At 32.9% G+C, this 23,554-nt stretch overlaps 1 protein-coding gene across 1 annotated transcript in view; it reads left to right on the top strand.

Moving 5' to 3' along the window:
* Positions 1–23,554, top strand: part of SPAG16 (sperm associated antigen 16) — a 758,894-nt gene that overhangs the window by 524,185 nt on the left and 211,155 nt on the right. The window contains exon 15 of the mRNA XM_054585688.1: positions 18,700–18,826. Coding sequence (XP_054441663.1) covers positions 18,700–18,826 — 127 coding nt within the window. The remainder of the gene's footprint in view (positions 1–18,699; positions 18,827–23,554) is intronic.

The raw sequence follows: 23,554 nt of genomic DNA, 5'->3' as shown, positions 1-23,554 counted from the left end.
AAACTCACGCAGTATACAGTGGCAGAAACCATGAGCAATTCACCTATTGTACTTAACGCCACGGAAGCACATTTTGGAAAGCTTCTTGTCTAATTTGGGCTTCAGGAAGGTAAGTGTAACATAGGTTCATAAATGTGAATGCAGAATCATAGAAAATAACAAAAATGCTTGAAAGGAAACATAAAAATAAACACCGTTAAAGAAACAGGGGCTTTCTTCTGGTTAGAATGCAACAAGCTGGAATGGATAGCTTTTCAATTCCTCATGGTAAGGTTTTAAATATTTCTTTCTTCATCTAAACTGATGGCTCACCCAAAGTGTTTTTCTGCAGCCTGAGACATTGAGATATCAGGACTATTTCTCAAACGATGAAAATTGTTAAACATTGCTTTGTGTTGCTGAGCTAATTGGGGTTATCTTTAAAAGGGTTCAGATAGTAATCATGGAAGGATGATTTAAGTTTGTTCCTTTTCAGATGAAAGCAATTTGACAAGATAGATGACCTCTCAAGTCCTTTCAAACTCCATGATTTAATTATATCTAACGTTTTAATTTGTCTCTAAGTTCCCAGCAGAGTGTACATCCTAATTCCATATCCCTCTTCCAATTAGCTAAAGAAGAAATCTGATAGATTCCCTACATTTAATTTCAAAATGAGAGCATAGTCAAAATTCTGTTACTCTCATGCTGTTATTATTTTTTAAGAAAGGAAAAACATTCATTAAATTTTTTTTCTGCTAAAGGGAGCTTGTTTGTTCCACCTGAAATTATGCCGATGTCTCTGTCAACCCTGGAATGTTAAGGATGAGCTCACCTACAATTCTCTTCTAACAAAGACATCTTAGGAAGGAATTTCCATTTTCCTGACTCTACTGAGCCAATATATTATGGATTAGTTCTAGATACCAAGCAAGATTATAAAGCCACTTAGCCCTACAGACCCATACAATTTGGATATTTATACAAAAAATCTATTCAGTGGCTTACAACTTTATGTACCCTAGGAAAACTAAATGGAACCCAAAATGAAGTAAACTAGTATTTTTTTTTAAGTTAGGCATTTTAGTTTGGTAAGCAATATCACAGCTGAAAGACACACCATTTAACATCCTAAATAGTAAAATTTAATAAATATGGAAATAGCCAAATTAGATTTATTGACTCAGCAATCAAAGGAGACATACATTAATTATACATATTTCAAAGGCAAGATGATGAATATGAGGTCCAGGTGTCCAGCATCACAGTGGCTAAAGTGTTTTTGTTTGCACACTTTGTTCATATCAAAATGACTATTACAGCACAGTTCTAAATCAACATAGCAAGGCCTCACTGAATCTTCCCATCAATTTATCTCTTCCTTCCCATAAATATTTAATAACTATTAAGGAAATGATATTTTGTTATGTAACTGATACTCCTAAGTGAAATTTATGCTCACTATGTCAGTTGATTTGAAGACTTTTATTTCACATACCTGCTGAGCAATTGTCAAGAGATTGGGAAGCAGCAGTTACTGAAAGAACAAAAAGGCTTTCGGAGGGTTCTTGAAAACATGGCATTGTGACACATTTCACATTCAAACAAACCATCAGACACGGTTTTGATGATAAATGCATTATAAGGTTCATATATAGCAGGCAGCAATTTGAATTACTTAGTATAAGATTTGCTAATTGTTTGATGTCTTTGGTTTATGCATTTAGGTTACATTAGTTAAAAACGCATTTAGCTATATAAACACAATTTTAGGAAAATTCTATGATTTTAGATCTATAAACAAATCACAAATGTAAAATTCAGTGTTATCTAGCTAGCAACCAAGAATCACAGATACACATACACAATTTATAACATTTATGTGTGGTCCCAAAATGGTATGTAAATTTAATTTAATTTTTATGTTATATAGCTAGTGATGTTATATATGTTATCTATTTTACAGCTCTGATGTCATTTTTTTCTTACTGACGTTTCTAATAGGAGACAATTGTTTTAAACCTCTTTTTAAAGTAATCTGTTCATGAAACCTTTTTTTGTTTTTAAAAATTTTTTTATTTTTGTTCAATTACAGTTGTCCCCATTTTCCCCCATTACTCTCCCCTGCGCTACCCACCCCGCCACCTCCCACTCTCATCCTCCCCCTCCATTGGCTTTGGCCACGGGTCCTTTATGTATGTTCCTTGACTTGACCCTTCCCCTTCTTTCCTCCATCATGCCCCTCCTCCGCCCCTTTTTAAGGCAATATGAACGCTTTTTACTAAGTTAATTTTGTAAAACAAAATAAAAAATAAAGTTGACAATAATTGCTGGAAAAATGTTAACAGATACAGACAATTCAATGTAAGTTAAAGGAAAAAGTAACTACGTAAAAATGCATGGCACGAAAATGAGCAGGGTCGATCTCTCAGAGAGAGCCTCTCTAGCTTCAATCACCCAGGAAGCTGACCAGGGTGGAGATTCTATCAAACCTTCTAGTAGCTTTGCGGGTGTTCTCCTAAAGGGATGACATGGTGGAGTGGGTATTCTTATCTCTCTGGGGTCATTCACAACTGTTCTAAGAGTCATGATGGCTACGTTGTGCAGACCTGGTGAAATCAGATGCGAACTAGAAATCAACTCTCTTGGAGTGTCACTTTATCTTTTCTTGAGAATATTTACCATCATTGCACTCATTTAAGCTTGGAATTTAGTCTCAACTCATTAATTGTTGAACAAAATTAGAAGACTGCATAATATAATCCTAGAAGTTCTAGAGTTCGGACCAGCACATGAAAAAGGATACTTTAGAATTACCTCAAGTCCTGTTCTCACTTTGTCTAGTTGGCCTGTTATATTAATTCAAAAATTGTTATATTATTTTTTTTAATGTAGCGGTGTGTACCTTTATTGGAACTAGTTATATCAAATATGGATATTCTGATTCTAAAATGGATAACAAATCTATATTCTTTGGCCTGTGCCAGAACAGATTTAAAAAAAAACAACAACAAAAACAAAACTAGAGGAAACTGTTATTTAATGTAATTAAGTTTAAATTTATGATTCTGAAGTATAAATGGCCAGTCACAACTGATCAACATTTAAACTATTTCTCTTGTGTGTCTGCTTTTCTATTTACTTAAATTGGTTTTATACCTTCTCCTTAAATATTCTAACTTCCCTTTCATCCACAAAATCTCATCTACATCTTCAACTTTTTCTCTAATGAGAAAGCAGAAGCCATCGGTGAAGAAACCTCATATCTTTCTGCTGCATATCTAAGTGCCCAGGCATCTCCAGGCGTCTTCTGTGTGGCCCTCCAGGCATCTAGGATGGAGTGTATCAGCCCCCAAGGGACTTTAACATTTCAGGTTGCGCTGTACATCTCATTTTTCTTTCACAGTCTTCATCACATTTTCAGTTATTCCTTGTTCTTACCCTTCTACAGGATTATTTTCATCTGCATATAAACATGCTCCAAATTTTTCTGTATTTGAAAGTTTGACATTCCATCTCTCAATCACTTGCTATCTCATTTTTCTTCCTTTTATATAGTCTTGATTTCTTCTGTAAATATGGGCCTATTTAAAATCACTTTTAGTTTCCAATATGTGAAATATTTGTATACATGAGAAAATTGAGGGCTCTCTGTGAACTGCTGGTTTAATATTTGATTACATATTTGCCAGTAAAATTGTCTTACTATGTCAGTTTTGAAGATTTGATAGGATTTGTTTACTGCCTGGTACCTGATGGCTTTTAAAATGTCCTATGTGGGCTTAGAAAGAATGTATGTTCTCTCTTGGGACATCGAGTTGTATTATTAAAATAAAGATTGCTATAACTAATTATTGTGCAAATCATGTGAAACCTGATTTTTGTTTATTTACTCTTTCACATTGTGAGGAAGGGATGTCAAAATCTTCCAGCATTATTACGGATTTTCAATTTTCTATTTTAAAAAGACATTATTATCGATTTTCACATTTTCTGTTTTCAGGTGCCATTTATATATATATGTTGAAACTAAATTGTTGGATATATAAAAGTTTATGACTCGTATCTTCCTTGTAAATGCTTTCTTTTATATTTATGTAATTTTTCTTTTTGACACAATTAAAATATTGTCTTTATTTATTTTTATTATATTTACATACCTTTTATCATTTCTCAATTTTCTTCCTTTTTTATAGGTTCATTTGAATTACTTCTCTTATGAGCAGTATATCCTGTTTTACTTTGTGCTTTTAGTAACATCTATGTCTTTTAAAAGCTGAATTTTAACTCATTTGTATTTATTGTGATTATTAATATACCTAAACTTGCTTTTCAATCTTACCTTGTATTCTAATGATTATGAGATTTCCTTGATTTTTTTTTCTTGTCAATGTCCAGTTTTAATAGTTAACCCTCTGTTTTTAACAGGCATACATTTTATTTCTCTAAAATGTATATAGTCAAACAATACTGTTATTCTCCCCAGAACAGCACAAAGAAACTAAAACACTCAAACTGTTTTTTAGACTTTTCCATATCCATGTTATTTTTATATTTTGCATTTTGGTCCCACCTTGACATTAGTCATGTAAACAGTTAATATTTATTAGAACTACTAACGTGTTTTACTTTTTGCCTACAATTGACTTAGTTTCCCTTCTACTTTCAGAGTTTTATTTTATTTTTTACTGTTTTCACTATTTTTAGCAGGGAGGAGGGAGAATGAATGGGTAGTAAGTGTTGTTGGTCTTCATATATTTCATTTTCATTCTTTTATTCCATTTTCTTCTGGAACTATTTTTACCAGTGAAAGTCTACACTCCATCTAGTTGTTGATCTTAGTTAGGTAACCTGCCTGATATTTATCTCATATATTTTAATATATTTGGTATTTTATCTCTAATATTTCTATGATGTAGCTACATGTGAATTTCTCTTGTTTTTGTCTTTCTTAAAACTTGATGATGCACTTCCTCAGGGTGCACACCCTTGCCTTTCTGCAATGCTGGAAAATCTTCAACCGTTTTTTCTTTATTGTTGCTTGTCAGTTCCCTCAAGTCTCTCCTTTAGACTCTTATAGTTCTGTTGAAACTTTTTAAGTCTCCAGGCCTCTTAACTTTTCTTTATATTTCTCATGCTTTAATTCCTTATATTACATTCTAATGGACTTCTTCAGAGGTCTTACAATTTATTAATTTTTAAAAATTGAAATAGAAATTTTATTTAGAAAGTTACAAAGCTAGCAGACGTGAAGCCAGCGGAGTGGTTCAAGCTCAGGAAACAAGTTACAGGAGCAGAAGAAGGGCCCTTGGGGCTTAGGAGAAAGAAAGGCAAAGGTGAGGGGCCCAAGGGAAGATGAGAGGGCAGGGGAAGGCCTGGGGTGCTCCTGAGAGAGACCGTGTGCCTAATTTACTAAATTTTATTTGGCAATATCTGGTTCACTACTTATTCTTTCTAATAAGTTGTTATATTTCTAGTACTACATTAACTATTTATAGAATTTCTATTTGATTCTTTTCAAATTTGCCTGGCCTTGTTTTATTATGTTTTGTTTAGTTCAGATACTATTCATTTTTTTAAATTTTAATCCATACTCTGAATTTTGAGTGGTAGTATTGTTTCTGTATTATCTTATTCCTCTAGGTATTTCCAGTATCACTTTCTTCTCAACCATTCACATATGAACTCCAGGTCAACAACACCCCTGAAATTTCTCTAGATTCTCATATTGTTACAGCCAGTGACCATTCCTCCATTATTATTAGACTTTACACTCATAATCACTTAAAACATTCTTCTTGAATCCTGAGAAGTCAAGTCTCCATGGCCATTGTTTCTCAAACTACTGTGCTGTTTTCTCCTTTACTACTTGACTGCTAAATATTAACAGGTATCAAGACTCAATCTGAAATCATATTCTCTTGCAGACTCTCTTCTTACATCATCTCATTGAACCTGTCACTTTTAATTCCATCTACATGTGATAATTTCAAAGTAAACCCCACTCTGATCTTCAGACCGCAATTAGCTGCTTCGCATCTCAGCCTAAATTTGTATAAGATACCTCATTTTACCAGGCTAAATAGAAAACTCTGGCTTTTCGTTCATCCTAATGGGTTATTTTCTCCGCCTTGTCATCTTAGTCAACGTTACCCACTTTACTGCAATGCAGAAGTTATAGTTCGCAATTGTTCTGGGACTTCCTGTTTGCTTATTTTATTGAAAAAAAAAAAAAACCTCTCTTCACATTAGAATGCAGTAAGAAGGAATGAGAAAAGGGATATTTAAACCTTGTCTGACTCCATATCTTCAGCATACAATATAGTTTAATTTATATATTGACTGTTTAAAAAAGGTGATGAATGAAAACAAAGTTCTGAACAAAGGAAAAAATAAAGATTTCATTACAGCATTGTATGATTATATCTTACAATACCTTTATCGACCTTACAAATTCTGTGGATATTGAACTGCAAGCTAAAATTATTTAATTCTCAGGATACATTAGTTGTTCCTTAGAAAGTTTTATAGCATCATAGTGTCCTCTGACTTTGGAACACTGGAAAATTACCCAATTTCAGTTATACTTGTCTCCTCCTAGTACATTTTAGATCCTGACTTTGCCATGTACAAGATCTCTAATCTTGAGGAAACCATTCAGTTCTTCTGTAAAAATGAATGATAAAAAGATAGTCAGCATTAGATAACACCTGTAGTGTGTTCAACTTAGTGCCTGGCAACTAACAAATGCTATTAACTACCATTTCTACAACTACCATCGCTATTATTATTGTTGTTGTTGTATTATTATTAGGAGGCTTTTTAAAAAAAGTATTTGTGTTCAAATAAGTAGAAATTAATAAAATAACACACACACAAATGAATGTTTAATTCCCATAATTTTATTTCATTTAATGTAATATCAATTTTATAAACAAAGTTGCAGAACATATTTTCCACTTTCACAAAGAAAATGCAATTCTAAAACCATATTAAATTAAAAATTATTTAATTGTATTTAAAAAGCTAGATCCTACTAAAAATGAATTAAAACTGCAGTAGGAGTATTTTGTAAAAAGTATTTTGTCCTTTTTACTTTAGAATATACCATTTAATAATTAGGCTATTTAGAGTGTTAAGTTTGATGAGATAGGTTAATTGCTTTTTCTAAGTTGCTAGTATATGAACATGAATTAATTCATATTCTCTTTTCTTAAAATCACAAATAAACAAGTACCTACAATTGCCTACCTAGAAAAGTTATCCTTAGTCCATTTTAGCAAAGAATGTTCAATTTCTGATTGTTTTGAATTTTGTTTGTGATTCAGTCTTAAACAGGAGGTACTTAATATCACTCTCTGGCCAATACAAATAACATTGAGGTCATGCAGCTATTGATCCTCTGAAGGACAAATTATGTCAGGCAGTGCCTATGCACCAAAAAAAAAATTATAATTTTGTTTACTTCTTCAGCAATCCCACTGGATGCCAACTACCATTCAGCTGGGCCCATATTGATATTTGATGTCAGTTCTTGTTCATTATTGCACCTAGATAATGCTTAAGTCAAAACTTTTAGGTACATGGTAAAAAGCATCAAAGCAGGTTCTATTTGAGGAAATTAGAAACAACAACAGAATAAAAAATTAAGGGACATGTAACATGCTGTTTTATTGTACATAATATTTGAATTAGTTCAATGCTCCTACCTATATAAAAACCAATTATATCTTTTAAACTAACCTCATACTACAATATCCTTAAACTAATCTTTTATGAAATAAGCTTGCCTTAACATGAAAAAATAATTTCTGAGAGAAAAATTAAAGAAACATAAAATTAAAAAAAAAAAGAATTTATACAAACAAAAAATAAAAAATTAATTAGAAATTTTTAGATGTAATAAATTGATAAATGTCTTTTCCCTTTATTTGTTCTTATAAACTTAACACTGTAAATGAAAAAGAATAGTACATTTAAGATTTTATCACCCTTTCCCCAAAGTTTAACCTGCAGTAATTTCTACAGTTACATAAAGATAAATTCAAGCATTTGTAATTTTCTTGATGGTTCTATGAAAATTTGAAGCAACATGATTATGTCATATTACTTGATACTTCCCTTTTGACTATATAACTAATCTTTTTAAAATATATATATATCTCCTTTGAATGATAATCTTTTGAGAATACATGAGAAATTCAGTACTGGCCTTTAACTTAGCAATTTTTTAAAAAGACTCTATATATTCATTTCTAGAAAGAGGGGAAGGGAAGAAGAGAGGGCGAGAAACGTCGATTTCATCAATCAGTTGCCTCTCGTATGCACCCAACAGGGACCTGGCCTGCAACCCAGGCATGTGTCCCAACTGGGAATCAACCCATTGACCTGGCAACCTTTCAGTTCCCAAACTAATCAACCCACTGAGCCATGCCAGCCAGGGCTAACTTAGCAATTCTTTACTGAGCCCATACAGTGTCTCAGGACCTGCTCTGAAGCTTGAGGGTACAGCAATCAAAAATACCAAGTCCTATCCTTATATGGACTTTATACTCTGGTAGAAACCAGAGACAATAAACAAGTAAACAAATAAAAAGTATCAAGAATAATAAATATTATCTAAACAGAATATATTAGGGTAAAAAGAGTAGTAAGGTGAAAGTTGGGGCTTATAATAGAATGGCCAGGGAGGAACTTGGAAAGAGTGATATTCAAAAAAACCGTGCAATGATCTTATGGAAAAATTCAAACAGAAGCACCAGCAAAGACCAATTTCCTGAGGTGGTAATGTGGTGTGATGGAGTAACAGCACACATGTAGCAAGCTAGGATTAGATTAAGCAGATGAAATGTTTTACATGTAGAGATAACTGTTAACCCAGATTGTTATTGGTTAAAATGCGGGATGGTTTGAGTCCATGTTAGAGTAACCTCACAGCATCATCTGCGGCTTCAAAAATATTTATTTGTAAAAATATAACAAATAAATCTAAAAAAATATATGCCCCACTACAGGCAGTGTAATAGATTCTTCTGGCTGAGTAATACCTTAACTTTCTTTTCCCCCATAGCTTTGGGCACAGTTCCTAGTACAGAAGGTAATCAATAAATAGTCATTGATTAGGAAATATCAGAAAGTCACTTTAGGTCAGAATGCAAGGGCTATTTAAAGAGAGAGGACATAATTAAGATAATGTTTGCTGTGACAGGATTAAATTTATTTTATACTATTGATCTTAAAATATTCTTTTAAAATTTAGTACAGTTTGCAGACTTCCCATGTTTATTCTGAGCATTTAGCTGCCCAAAATAGTTCAAAATATATGTACTACTTTTACAGAAAACAATGTTCCTGTTCAGATTATTTGACCATTTAAACAAGTGGTCTTCCAATGCAACTGTCTCATTTAAACAGTTTTCAGAGGACAGAACATGTTCTAAATAATATCATAATATCAATATAAAATTATACATTTTTCTCTGGTCAAGATTAATTGTAGTCAGTCTAGACTTGCATGTGATTTAAAAAGTTTGAAAAGCTATGTGTATGATAACAGCATGAGTTTTTTAAGAGGTTGTTTTACACGTAGGTATTAAGTATAACGCACCATCCATTATCCCTGAATCACATAATTAGAGCACAAAGAATTGTCACACCAATTTACTCAAAAGCGTAATTACAAGATAACTTGATTACCCCTTTAATGCAATTTTCCCCACTTAATTGCGTGTTCCTGGGCGAACGTGACCCTGTGAGTCCCTGCTTCAACAAGTGACTGCTCGTCAACATGCAAAACTCCAGGCAGGGCCAAAGAACCTGCCCTTCCTCTTCCAAGGTGTAATTTGTACACTCAGAGTGGCCCTGCAGGGAAAATGCTTTAAAAGTTATGTCTCCCCACAGATGGTCTGGAACTTCCTGTGCCTTACTTAACAATAGTCTTGGGGCCTAGTATGTCAATTGCCACCAGCTCTGCCTCTCACCGCACCCCAATTTAATAGCTGTTAGCAAAAAACTCACTTTTTCTAACAAAAGAAATTTAAGCTGCTATATTTAGATTGTATTCAGAAACCTAAATTTATTCTATTTTTCTTAAAGTATTCAAGTTTTCATACTCATTTATTTAAAAAAATTGCGGATATTCCTTGTACTTGGGAGGTAGGAAGCAAAAGAATCCTTTGTTTCTGACTTTAAATGCTGGTTGCATCTACACGTTTTATTGCACTGCACGTGAGCTAGGGGAAATTCGGACCAGAAAGACGGGGCTGGATACTGGAACTGAACACAAAGGTGTTCAAAATTTCTCTCCTTAGGCTGATGGGTAGAATTTTTTCTTAGAAATAGTAGGTTTTCCATTTACATATCCAAATACAAAATCACACAAAAAAAAACATTCAGTTATGGATGGCTCCCCTATTATGTTATGTTATGTATCTGAAAATGGCAAAAATAGGCTGTGCCTTTTTGGGATTCTCTTTTCTTTCTCCAAACAGAATTCTGTGGCTACAATTGGTATCTTCAAGAAAATATGATTGTTTCTCCAGGGAAAAAATTGTTTTTTAAAAATCTTGTGCCAACAGAAGCATAGCCTAGTAAAGCAATAGTTCTTAGAGAGGCTATGAATTTCAGTGAAACATATATAGCTTAATCTTTTAATCTATTTTTATGAATCAAACTGTAGATTTGAGATTATTTCATCTAATCACTTCAATATAGCTACAGCCGAATATAGCCTACCATCATAAACTTGAACCTTAGTAATGTAAACATTGTGATGACACAAACCTTTGCATAAATTATCAATTTTATATATATTGAACTTCCCTGATTTTATGCAACTGCACTTATGGACATATTAGAAGAAAATAAATTTATTGCAGGTTATCCCAGCAATGTTATTACAGTGAACATTATATTAATCAATAGTAATTGGCCACTTTAAAAGAGACTTCTGCCAAATAGAGTAATACCTCAGGCTGCTATCACAATAAATAAAACAGATTTAACAGAATTTGTGTGCATCTATGTATAATATCTTCTGCAAAGATTAGAGAACAGAAGGACAAAGGAAAAAAAGACTGTAATTAAGAACAGTCATTAAGGTGTTGTTGCTATGTTTGCTAGATGATTTGTTTTATTTCACCATAAAAGGTAAAAATGTATACATATTTTTAAAGCTCTAGCTGACCACTATATAGATGATTATTTTGAAATTACTAGAAATATGAATTTGTACCTTGTTCATAATAAGCACTCCATAAATATTCATGGGACTGATTTAGATAAATAAAAAAATTCACAATATTTTCCCAACCAAGAAAGAGATGGATTTGACTGGATATTTTGGGACATGTGCCTATGTCAGCTGCTAAGGGGGACCCTCACTGACCTCTAGTCACTGGCTCAAAAGATAGTGCTTCTCGAATTTTCGTTCCCTCCCCTGCCCCTTTCATTACTATGGGAATATAAAAGGACTGATTTTCTCCCCTGGTAAAGGACAACAGATTAATGAATTTAACTCTCTGAATCATTAAACCTGCCATCCCTTGTACACTATTTAAAGTGCAGTAGCAATTGTGGCTAGCTTCCACTCTTCCCGGGAGTCCTGTGGTCTCCAGGTTTTTAATGTAAATGAATGCAAAAGCTGCTCCAACAGTCCCACAAGCTGTTTACTTCAAACACCAAACAGAATGTTCTATTTCTTGATTTGGTAAATGGAAAGAGCAGCGCGGCAGTGTGCTGGGTTACAAGTTACCAAACAGAACATTGGTCCAGCCAGGGATAAGGGGGGTTAGGGAAGAAAGTGCTCTGTGTATTTTCAAGTGTGTTGAATAGGAGATTCACTTATATCTGTTTTATTCTCATGTATATTTCCACGATGTAAAGTTTCAGGACAATACATTTCATTTCATTTAGGTTTACAGATTTGTCTGAACAAGATGACGCAATAGCTCATTAAGGTCTAGGATCTCTGTCTTACGCATTTCCGCATTGCGACTTTCCTGTCCTCTCTCCCCCTCCCCACACCCCCATCACGGGGCACTAGGGCATTGCTTGTCTTGTCAGGATTTAATGAATGACAAATAATTGTATCAGAGCCCTTAAAAAACAAAAACAAAATTTTATCATCTTTTAAAATCATGTATGTTTGTTTCTTTGTTTCTTTGTTTGTTTGTTCCTCTCACCATAACAAAAGGAAATGACTAGTGGAAGGATAGAGATGTACTATTCTAGAAAAAGGGTGGGTTACAGCTGCTTAATGAAATGGATTAAAGAGAAGTTCAACAGTGGAAAAACTGGTTCTTAGAACATCTGAATGTCCTTTAATTCTCAAGCTGGATCGCCCATTACTGTGGGTTATTTTAGGAAGTAAGATCATCAGTGCAGGCTTCATTTCAATGTAACTATATATGACTTACATCCTTTATTTAAAAATGGTTGTTTAGAAAAAAATAAGTTGATGTGCAGAGGCCAAGATCTCAAGTGTTAAACATTTTAGGAAAATACCTGCTCTGTGTGTGTCTGTGTGTTTGTATGAATTATCCAGTTGGGTGACTACTTTAATTGTGTACATGTGTCATTATAATTGCTTCAAGGCTGGTGGGAAGACTATTGGCAGGTTTTAGTTAACTCTGATATTTCCCAGTTTAACAGGGAAAGTGACAAAAAAATGTATAAAAGTCCAGGCTCTACTCAGACTCTCGTCTGGCCAAGTTCACTAATGAGCCACATCACCACCGTCCCTCTCCCCTAATGTCTCTTACATGCACCGTCAGCTTCTGCTAGTTCCAAGGTCACTGTGACAAAATCAAATAACAATGTGCAGTGACATTAAATGTAAAAATCTTGAATAAAACCCTTCTACTTTATTTACATGTAAATTCATTTCTGTCTCTGTTTATCTAAGGAATTTGAAGTCAGATTGAGTTTCAGGGACCTTTGACCTCAATCTTCCCTCTTCCTGGATCCGGCTTCTTCCCCTACAGCACAGCTTGTCCCCACAAATCTTGTTGCTCTTAACTCAAAGGCCATCTACCTAGGAAGACCCTAGTTGGCCAGGCTATTTACATTTCAACATTCTTCCTGCCAGATGTTCCTTCTCTACAGTTTTTCTATTCTTTGTAGCTAATATCACATATTTTAATGATTTACTTTATTTATTGCATGATTCTTCCCACCAGGATACAAGTTCCACCTGGCCAGGACCTCTGTTTTGTTCACTCCCATATATTCACCACTTAAATCAGTGCCTATTATTAGGTAGTAGTCTCAATCATTATTTCTTTGATGAATGAAGTAAAAGGTTTCCACTGGCCCAATTTGCCTGGTTTCTAACTCTTGGTTAGACTTTTGGCACTAACTAGAAAGCCACAGGAAAATAATGTTCACTTGTTTTTCAGGGCCTCAGACACAATTTTGCACTGAACAGTACCTGCTTAACTCACTGAGACTACTGGCCTTCAAACATTCCTTTTAATATATCAATATTTATGTTCAAAACACATAAGAATGTTTTACATCATATATAAAATTCACATTTCTCTGTGTGAGCTCCAAAACTCTTCAGAATTTTCACACATTGTTAACTTCATCATGAATTCACCATATTCCCCACAGTGAAATATGTTAATTCCTGCTTTTGTGCTCTATCGTCATGTCATTTTTTAAATATTCTCACTAGAGGGTATGTGTTTTTTATTGCTTTTAGAGAGGGGGAAAAAGGGAGAGAGAGAGACAGAGGGAAACGTCAGTATGAGAGAAAAACATTGATTGGTTGCTTCCCCTATGCACTCTGCCTGGGGGTCAAACCCTCAACCTAGGTATGTGCCCTGACTTGGAGTCGAACCTGCAACCCTTTGTTGTATGGAACTATGCTCCAACCAACTGAGCCACCCAGCCAGGGCCTATTGCTCCATTTTTTAATAGTAATGATGCCTTCCTACCTTCTCTTCACTGATATCTGTTTGTAATCTTAATCTGAATGTTATTTTTAGAAACCTGCATACCCTTGATGGGCGTATCCTAGGGCTGCATTCTGAGAAGAAACCTCCAATCTCCAGGCTTAAGTTAGGTGTTCAATTTTTAATATAAACAACATTGTGCCTACTTCCAGCATTTAACTTTGTAGTAATTGCTTGATTACGACTCTGTCTTCAACAATAAGCTATTAAGTTTCTTTTGAATTTACATCTATTATATCTCTTGCTTCTGGCCCCAAACCAGGGCCGTAGTACAGCCCAGTAAATATTTGTTCCCATTATATACATTAATTTTCTTCATCTGTTTCTAATTAATCTTCTGCTCTATGAATTTAAATAACTGCTTGCTCAATTTGTTCTTTGCTAATACATATTTGTTGGTATTTTGTTAAAGTACTATTAGTTCCTTCAGGGTGTTCTGCCTTAATAACAGAACCTGCTCCTCAAGCACTTAAGCGCTCCTTCATTGGCTTCCATTCTCTGAAGCATCTAAGTCAGGGCATGCGAAATATTTCCCTTGTTAAGAGTTTAAAAGCTTGGATACTTCATTCAATTCGACTGGGTTTTAATCCTGGGTCTGTCTGACTAACAAAATGACTTTGGGCAAGCTTTACAACATTGCAAGTCTTGTTTTTCTCATTTGAATAATAATGCAATATAATCTAACCATAAAGATGAGGATTAAATGAGATAAATGTAAATCACTCTGAACAAGTTACTGTGATTATATTGTGTAGTGTTGTGTTCTGTAGGCGATAAGGAATTATTTTTGAGATGTCCAGCGTCCATATACTTGGGGCATGATGGCTGATATGTTATTAATGCCTAACAGATTGACAATGGCATAGGGAAGAAGTACATGCTGACATCAGCAATCCAATCTACAACTTTCCAGTGCTTTCTTTTCCCTTCTGCTTTAGCCTTGAAATCCTTGAGCACTCCCAAATTTTACTTTCTATTTCCATTCTAATTCCATAATTTCTTTGCCTTATTTGTACCATTAGGGTCCTGAGGAAATGGTGTAATGAGCTAATGCTTAATGTGGCACAGGCCTGTCCTAAGAGACACACTAATGTATCAGTATACTAAAAATGTTTGAAATACTAATTTTTCTCCTAATGAGCCTAAACATTTTATTATAGTTATACCTTAATACCAAGTTGCAGGTCATTACCTTCACATATTGAAAGCAGCTGATATTTTAGGGCTTAATGTTTCTGCCATTTGCTTGATGAACCCTCTCCCTTGTCCATTTTACATAGTAGAATTTTAAGTTATGAAAATTAGATCACTTGACAGGTAGTGTGTAGGATGTTTTGATTTCATTATTTATTTATTAAAATGTCTTTTCTGATTATATGATTATAATAATTAACATGTGCTAATTCCATTACATTTGAATTTTGAAAATGCTAAAAGGAACATGTAGAGAAATGATTTAACCTACCGCCTAAAGATTGTCATTTCTGATTTAGTTCCTACCACCCTCATTTTCAACATATGGTTTGTATGTGTATCAGACAATGTAAACAATTGTTTGCTCCTTGCATTGAACTACATATGCATGATTTCCCTCATATTAACAATTTTTGGAAATGTCATTATAATAGTCAAATTAGTAGTTTAGTTACATATCTATTTTTCCATTCATTGAGAATTATTTTCTTATATTTCTACAGCTCCCTCCTAAAAATAATATTGTGAGGACCATCTTTGTGACAAATATGGATCTAAGTTATTGACTTATTTAAATATATCCTAATGGGGAAATATATTTAAACATGTGTGATATATTATGCTATATATTTCTAAAATAGAATGTATTTGTTAAAATCTCAGACTCTGAAGTCAGCCAGACTTATGTGCTAATTCTCACTGCAAATCAATCTGCCTGGATAATTTTAGAAAAGTCACTTGACCTCTTTAAACCTCATTTTCCTCATCTATAAAATAGGATGATTGCACATAATGAAATATCTGTAAAAAAACATTTTCTTTGAAATCTCCCTTCATTTAGGTTTAGCACCTAACTATGCTAGTCATTGTTTTTCTTACCTAAGCAAGTTTTAGATAAATAATTTGTTTTTCCCCAGGTGGTCAGTTAATCCCTTTCCCACATCTCTCCATCCCCAGATTCCTCAAAACTCACACTATGCTGTTCAGATTAGCAATTATTTTAATATCTTCTCATCCCAATGGAAGGAAATTGACTGGCAGATGAGCTTCCATTTTGCATGAGGGAGGAGAAGGACGGATGTTGGGTCCTGAGGGTATTCCAAGTTTTTTGTTCTATATTCTCTGCGTCTTCTATCTCTTCCTTTCTTTCTAAATGATTCAGAACCATCAGGTTTAGAACTAATATTTACCTCAAGACTGCTATGGAAGGACTTGGACTAAAGTAAAACTTCTAGGTAAGCTCCACTGAGGCATTCTTCATCTGTTGGTTTAACAGGTGTTTTTTGAGGTGTACTATGCTCCAGACACGGCCATAGATGCTACATAGGCCTCACTAGCTAACTGAAAGTGTAGCTAAGTTGTTCCTTCACTTCCAGAAAATCTCTTGGTTATCAAATCTGAGCACAAACTTATTTCTTTATCACTTACTAAGTTGTTATATTCATTTTATCTAATGCATACTTTGCCGTAGCTTCCAACTATCTTGGAAAATGGAAAAAATCTGGCTAAATGATGCTATTCAAAATTGTTTAAAATAATCTTTACCTCTTTATTAATAAAACATTTAGCACAGTACTTGGTTCATTAAAAACACTTAATAAGTATTGACTATTATTTTAATATTATCAAACAGTTATATACTGGCCATTTGACAGCAGTACAAGTTAAATGTAAAAATACTAAAAGTATTTAAAGGTGTGTTTTTACCCCAAAAGTGATTGAATTATTTTTTATTGTAAGTATATTTCCTCAGATTTTAATATTCCATGGTATAAAACATGCTTTAAGATTAGGGTTAGTTTGTAGCATTCAGACAAGAAACGTGTATCAAGTCCATAACCTGCTATTGGTGTAAAGTGCATCCAAATTAAATTCTGATTAAAATTCATTCTGTTCCCAGAATAGGAAAAAAGGATTCCATTTTTTTGACTTCTGGAGGATATTTTAAAGCCCTTATATCTGGAAAGACTTCTAATTTCTAACATTAATATTCCCTGCTAATTCTGAGAACTTTTCTGAAACTTAAATTCACTGATTCTTCACAATTCTTACAATACATGTTTACATATTTGAAAATATTCCAAGTTCTCCATGTTCCTTTTTAGTCATAAAGAAGGTTAAATATCCCATTTTTTAAATTGGGGACAAGGTTGTTGTATTTCTTTGCCTATGGCTATGGTTATAGAATTTTACCACTAATGGCATTTGTTGCATTACTGGTGTGTTTAGGGAAAAACAGAGTCTGCTTGGAGTGTAATACAAGATGCACATTTTTGAAAGAAGGGATAGAAATCAAGGAGTAAGTGAAAATATTTGTGTGAGCTAGTTGAAAATGATAAGAAGCAAAATTGTACAATAATCAAGTTATTATCTTTAACATTTTAGAGTATTTAGGAAGGATACAAGTATGATTTTTGATTTGACATTAAAAAATTAAGCTAGAGCTGAAAGAGATAGTATATATTTATTAGGAAGCAGTATAATGACTTATCATAAACATTACTTATGGGCCTGATGTGACCAAAACTCATATTTAATTGGTTAGTGGATACAAAAATTAAATGACAGAATGATGAGAATGAATCTAGCTTATTGCTTGTCGGACAACAGAAACCCCTCTTACTCATCGCTACATCCCAGTCCCTGACGTGAAGCGGATGCTCAATAAACACCTGACAAGTCAGCCTGCGGGGTGCAAACAGACCTTGACTTATGATGTGATGCATCCATGCTGGTGCTCCCACATTGAGAAAAGAGCCTTCCTGTATCCATAACACTTGAATCCAATCACCTTTCCTTTTATTTTTCATTTCCCTTATCCAGTCACCTTTGTGTCCTTATCCTATCATGGATAACCCAGAAGCCCCAAAGATTTCCAGTAATTTTTTCTAACAGACTCTATCTTCTATGAGGAAAAACACTTTTTTCCTTATATTCATTTGTTCTCCTGTATTTTCACTTTTAAATTATCAATATAAACTAATTATGGCATATAAAGTGAGGTATTATCAATATTAACTATTTATAGCACATAAATGAGATGCCCTCTTAGTGCAGTACTTTCATGTATATAGTTTTTATGTGTAGATCACATATATCATACAGGACGGGACAAAAGTAGGTTTACCGTTGTGAGTATATGAAACACAGAGTTTATTTTTGTATTATTATGTATTAATCATTGTATTATTTTCCATACAAACAACTATAAACCTACTTTTGCCCTATCCTGCATACATGATATGTGTATGTGCCCATAAATAAATTAAAAGAGTGTGTGCATTTTTGTTTGATTACATGGTCTAATATAATAAAAATAATCAAAATGAATTGTTTTCTTAAAATTAATTATTTCAAAATTTACTATAGAATTTCATATATTTAAATTATCATTTTTTAACAACTTTCTCTTACAACAAAAGTATCATAAATACTTTTAGTTATGAGGAGAGTATACCTGTGGATTTAACAAAATTGTAACACAGGTCTCTTTTGTGTGAGTTACTATATATTTTTGTATATATGTAATATATGTGTATACACATTTCTTTTTTTATACACTTTAAAGGGTCACATAATAGCATCCTGTGATTCCTGTGGAGTTACAAAACTGTGGGACTTCCGCAAACTCTTACCGATTGTGTCCATTGATATAGGCCCAAGTCCTGGCAATGAGGTGAACTTTGACTCATCAGGTAGGATTTTGTGTAATATTTGTGACCAGTCTAACAACTTTAATATTTGTTCTGAAGCTATTTTCTATCTCTGCTTTAGTTTTCTCCTATGTAAATTTCTGTTCATACTATTATATTAGAATATATTATATTTTATTATATTTTGTATCATATGTCATATTATGGAAGCAATTGCATTTATTATATGAGTAAAGGAAGAAAATAGAGGAGGTAAGTGTGTGCTACTGTATATAACACAAATTCCTAGCAGTGCCATGCAAAACCTTGGAGCCTATGCTCCTTAGAATCACCACCTAAGGTAAGAAGTTGGTTTTTCTGAGGGCAAAATGGCTGAGAGTAAAGAACAACAACAATTTGGCAAGATACAATTAAAAAATTTCAATGGAATAACTTAGTCTCATAAAAATTTGCCAAACTACCCCAGATTCTCTAGATTTTATAATTTTTTTGAAATATATTCATTATATTGTTGCAATTATGTGCTCTGCATTTTGTAATATTATTATTTGTTTATGAACAAATTTTTTTACGAAATAACATAAACATTATCAATCTGATTAAATAGTTCCTCCTCGATGATGATAAATACTATAACAGCTGATATTAACAACTACATAATAATTCTAATGGTCTATTTAGGAAGTTAAAATTACAGTTACATCTTTATCTTTAATGACAGGCTTTTCTAAGTTAAAAATACATCTGTTATTGAGTAATATAACTTTATTTTGCTAGTGTGATACATGTTTTAAACTTTAAGGTTTGAGAATTTTTAAATTCTTTGATAGTTAATTTGTGGTGGATAGACCAAGTTGTAGAAATAAATATTTTAAGTGAAAAAATATATATGATATTTTATTTTTTAAAAATCCCATATTAATTGTTTATTCTAGAAAGTTTGTAGTGATTATAGAGACATGAGACAATTGTGTGTTTTGTGAGCCTGGTTTCATGATATTTCTATCACACAACTGAAATCTAGAATACTCTAAGTATGTTCCTGTTACAGATTAGTATATGAACCAAAATAATAACAATGGCTTCTTTTTGAAAATGTTTTAGCCATTAAGACGTTTATGGTTCAATAGAATTCAAAAATGTTTTTTTAAGTTCTGTAGAGAATAAAAGACCCCAACTATGAGAATTTCATTTTATAATATGACAGCCTACTAATTTCAATTTGTACTTTTTGATATACAAAATTTGCCTTGACATCGTAGTGCTAAAGATGTTTTATTTTGGTTTTCATAAACATTTTCACATCCTTAAATCCCTTTTTATTATCATAAGCTAGCATCTAAGTATTTTTGTCCTTGAATTTTGAAATGCTATAAACCTAATAAGTGATATTTAGTTTACTGTCATTATTAAATATGTTGCCACTTCCTTTTTACTGTCTTTGTCATACATCCCAAAATTTCTTCTCTATGCTTATTCAGGCAAACCTGATTTTAAATAAATATAGTATCTATCTTATTGTCATACAAGTCAATATCATCTTAAAGCCCTTGGTAACATCAAACCTATTTTTCTCTCCATGACTGTTATAGTCTTGGTAATTCACTAATATGAAAGCACAAGAACCAAGGGCAGAAGGGTAAGGAACATAAAAGGCAAAGAGTATAAAGTAGAAGCTCTGTTAATGAAACCACTCCATCAATCTGAGGGCATATAATTTTGGGTTTTTTTTAATTAAATTTATTGGGATGACATTGACTAGTAAGAATATATAGGTTTATCATTCATTCATTCATTCCTTTTATTAAATTTATTGGGGTAACATAGGTTAATAAGGTCATATAGGTTTCATTACCATGACACATGATGTGTATATTGCAGTGTGCCCACCACCCAAAGTCAAATACTCTTTCATCACCATATATTTGGCTCCCTTTACCCTCTACCCTGCCCCTAACCCCTTCCCTCTGGTAACCACCATACTGTTTTGTGCCTGTGCCTCTGAGTTTTTGTTTTATATCCCATGTGTAAGTAAAAGTACATGGTTCTTAGCTTTTTCTGACTGAATTATTTTACTTAACATAATATTCTCAAGGTCCATCCATGTTGTCACATATGGCAGTATTTCATCTTTTCTTATGGCTGAGTAGTATTCCATAGTATATATGTACCACATCTTCTTTATCCAATCCCGTATCAAAGGTCATTTTGGTTGTCTCCATGTCTTGGCCACCATGAATAGTACTGTGTTGAACATAGGTGAGCACATTTGAAACACTGAAAACTTGAGGGAATATAATTTCAACCTGACCTTTCCATCCTTTTGATTATTTCTTTAGAAAACATACTATCATTAATTTTCATTCTATCTGTTTGAGAAATGAATGTCATAAGCCTTTTTCTCATTTGCTAATAAGAAAGTTGTGCTTCTGCGGGAGAGAAGTCATTTAAATGAAGAGTCATTTAAAAAGGTTGACATATATTAGAAGTTGGAAGACCAAGGGAGAGCAAAACACAAGGTCAAATGAGAGCAGAAACAGAGAGGTGAAAATCACAAAGTCAAAGACTAGAAATTACATTCATTTTAACAAAGTAAAGAAATGCAAGTCAAGAGCAAAACAAAATCAAAATAAGAATAGAGGTGGATAGATCTCTTTTAATCTGTATTCAGGAAGATTCTTTAAAAGAAAAGTACAATAAAATTATATCATGAAAATATTTAGACTAGGAGGGTAAAATCAAATCTAACTGAAAAAGCTCAAAATATACATTTGCTTGACATATTTTTTATTTATTCCCAGTGACAAGCCAATACAAGCATATATGGGTCATTTTTTTTAAAAAATGAGTGTATGGATACTATTAACAATAATTAACATTTATTGAGGTCTCACATTAGTTAAGTTGTGCCAGCTCACGTTTCCAGGTTGAAATTCTGACAGAATTAAATTGTGCAGTTATATACACCTAAAAATTATTTGTCACAGCTTAACTGTGAGACAGGTTCTAGTCTGCTACTTTAGCTATGTCCTTGGACCTGAGAAATGATCATTAAAAACATATGTGTAATATCCCCATAATATTATAACATACATATGGAAATACTGATAGCACTTTGAAATATTTAACATCAGGAATGTTAGTTGTTCAATATTCTAAACTATTATGCAAACAAAAATTCTAATCATATTTTATGTTTCTGGATCAATTTAAGAGCTTCTTGAGATTATGAGGTGTTCTGTTTAAAAGAACTCTTTCCATATACGATGATTTATCTTTATAAACAAGGGATTTATTGTCACTGCAAATTCAACACAGTATAGAAATAAATTGGGGTAGAGCTCATTAAAAGGCTGAAATTGCTATTCATAACATTTGACTTCAAATTTGTATGTATATCAGAATTGCCTCATTATTAACTTCAAGTGTAAATGCTTCATTTTGAATTTATAAAAATAAATGTATGCTAATAAAATACTACTTTATTTTAAAATTGCAATTACTTATAGTGTATCATTTTAAAAATATATCTTTGAAAAAAAATTTGAAAACCAGTGGCATAGTAAAAGAGTATATATTATAATTTAGAGCCTTAGATATTCATCATTTTTAATACTTTAAGAAAATTTTTTAATCTCCCCAAAATAAAGTTCCCCATGGAGGAGATCATTTCTTACACTATTCAAATGTGTTTTGAAAGGATAATGTATATCCTATAATGTGGACATCCTCATATAGTCCCCTACTATGTTATATTCTAGCTAGAAGGGGTATTAGGAAGCCATTCCATTCATTTCAGGGATGAGAGAAAAATGTATGTATACACTGGTGTGCAAATAAGATGCCTAAGATTGTGTGCTAGTATAGGTTTCTAGTGAAAACATAAACACCAATGAATAAATATTAAGGAAACCAGGCTCAAAGCTCACTTTCATTTAATATTAAAAATAATTTAAATGGTTATCTCAGAAGTAAAGTTGTTTATAACATTACATATACAATGTAATTAAAATAAAAAATTTAAAGATGTATGAATCACCATCTAGAGTCTGGTTTTTCTGTTGCTGTTAAGAAGCCTGCTTTTCACACATTTAAAAGAGGAGGTGCATATGGCATAGTATTATTTACATAATGTTTTATTTGCAAATACGTTGTTTGTGACATATTATCAGTGTTTACAGATATATACATATATTAGTATATATTTGTAACTCATGTATTTGTAAAAGGATAAGTGTTCCTTTCTCATTACACAGAAAGCCTCCTGGTAATATAATGCTACACATTTCTGCAAATATTTACTATCTAAATAATATCTCTCACTTGGAATATGCAGATGCCATATGTTTTATCATTCAACAATTTATTACAATTTCAGAAAATGTGAAATAGAATTGTGTAAAGTAATAAAAATGAAATGTGAGAATTTATACTTACTCTTCCACATTTCTCACTTCCTCATGTTTATGTAGTTTGGCAGTGCGTGCATTTCTCTCCTTTGTCAAAAGTAATTCCAGCATGTTTGCAAAGCCACATCCCTAGTTAAATGCAGGAGCTAAAGTTTGAGCCAGATGAGGACCTTCCAGTAGAGAACTAATCAGTGTCAGATCGTCAAAATGGGCAAGGTTTCCCTCTCTTTGGAAAAAAACCTAAATATTCTCCACAAGCAGAACCACAATGAAAATGCTATAAAATTGGGGTGGGGTGGGGTGCGGGGAGGGCGGGCATCATCCCATTGGAAGATACAAGAAATATAAGACCCCTCCAAAA

Source organism: Pteronotus mesoamericanus, unplaced genomic scaffold (assembly GCF_021234165.1).
Source record: "Pteronotus mesoamericanus isolate MK-2021 breed Mesoamerican mustached bat unplaced genomic scaffold, CSHL_Meso_final contig_90, whole genome shotgun sequence".
Taxonomy (NCBI): Eukaryota; Metazoa; Chordata; class Mammalia; order Chiroptera; family Mormoopidae; genus Pteronotus; species Pteronotus mesoamericanus.
This window is presented reverse-complemented; position numbering and strand designations above follow the sequence as displayed.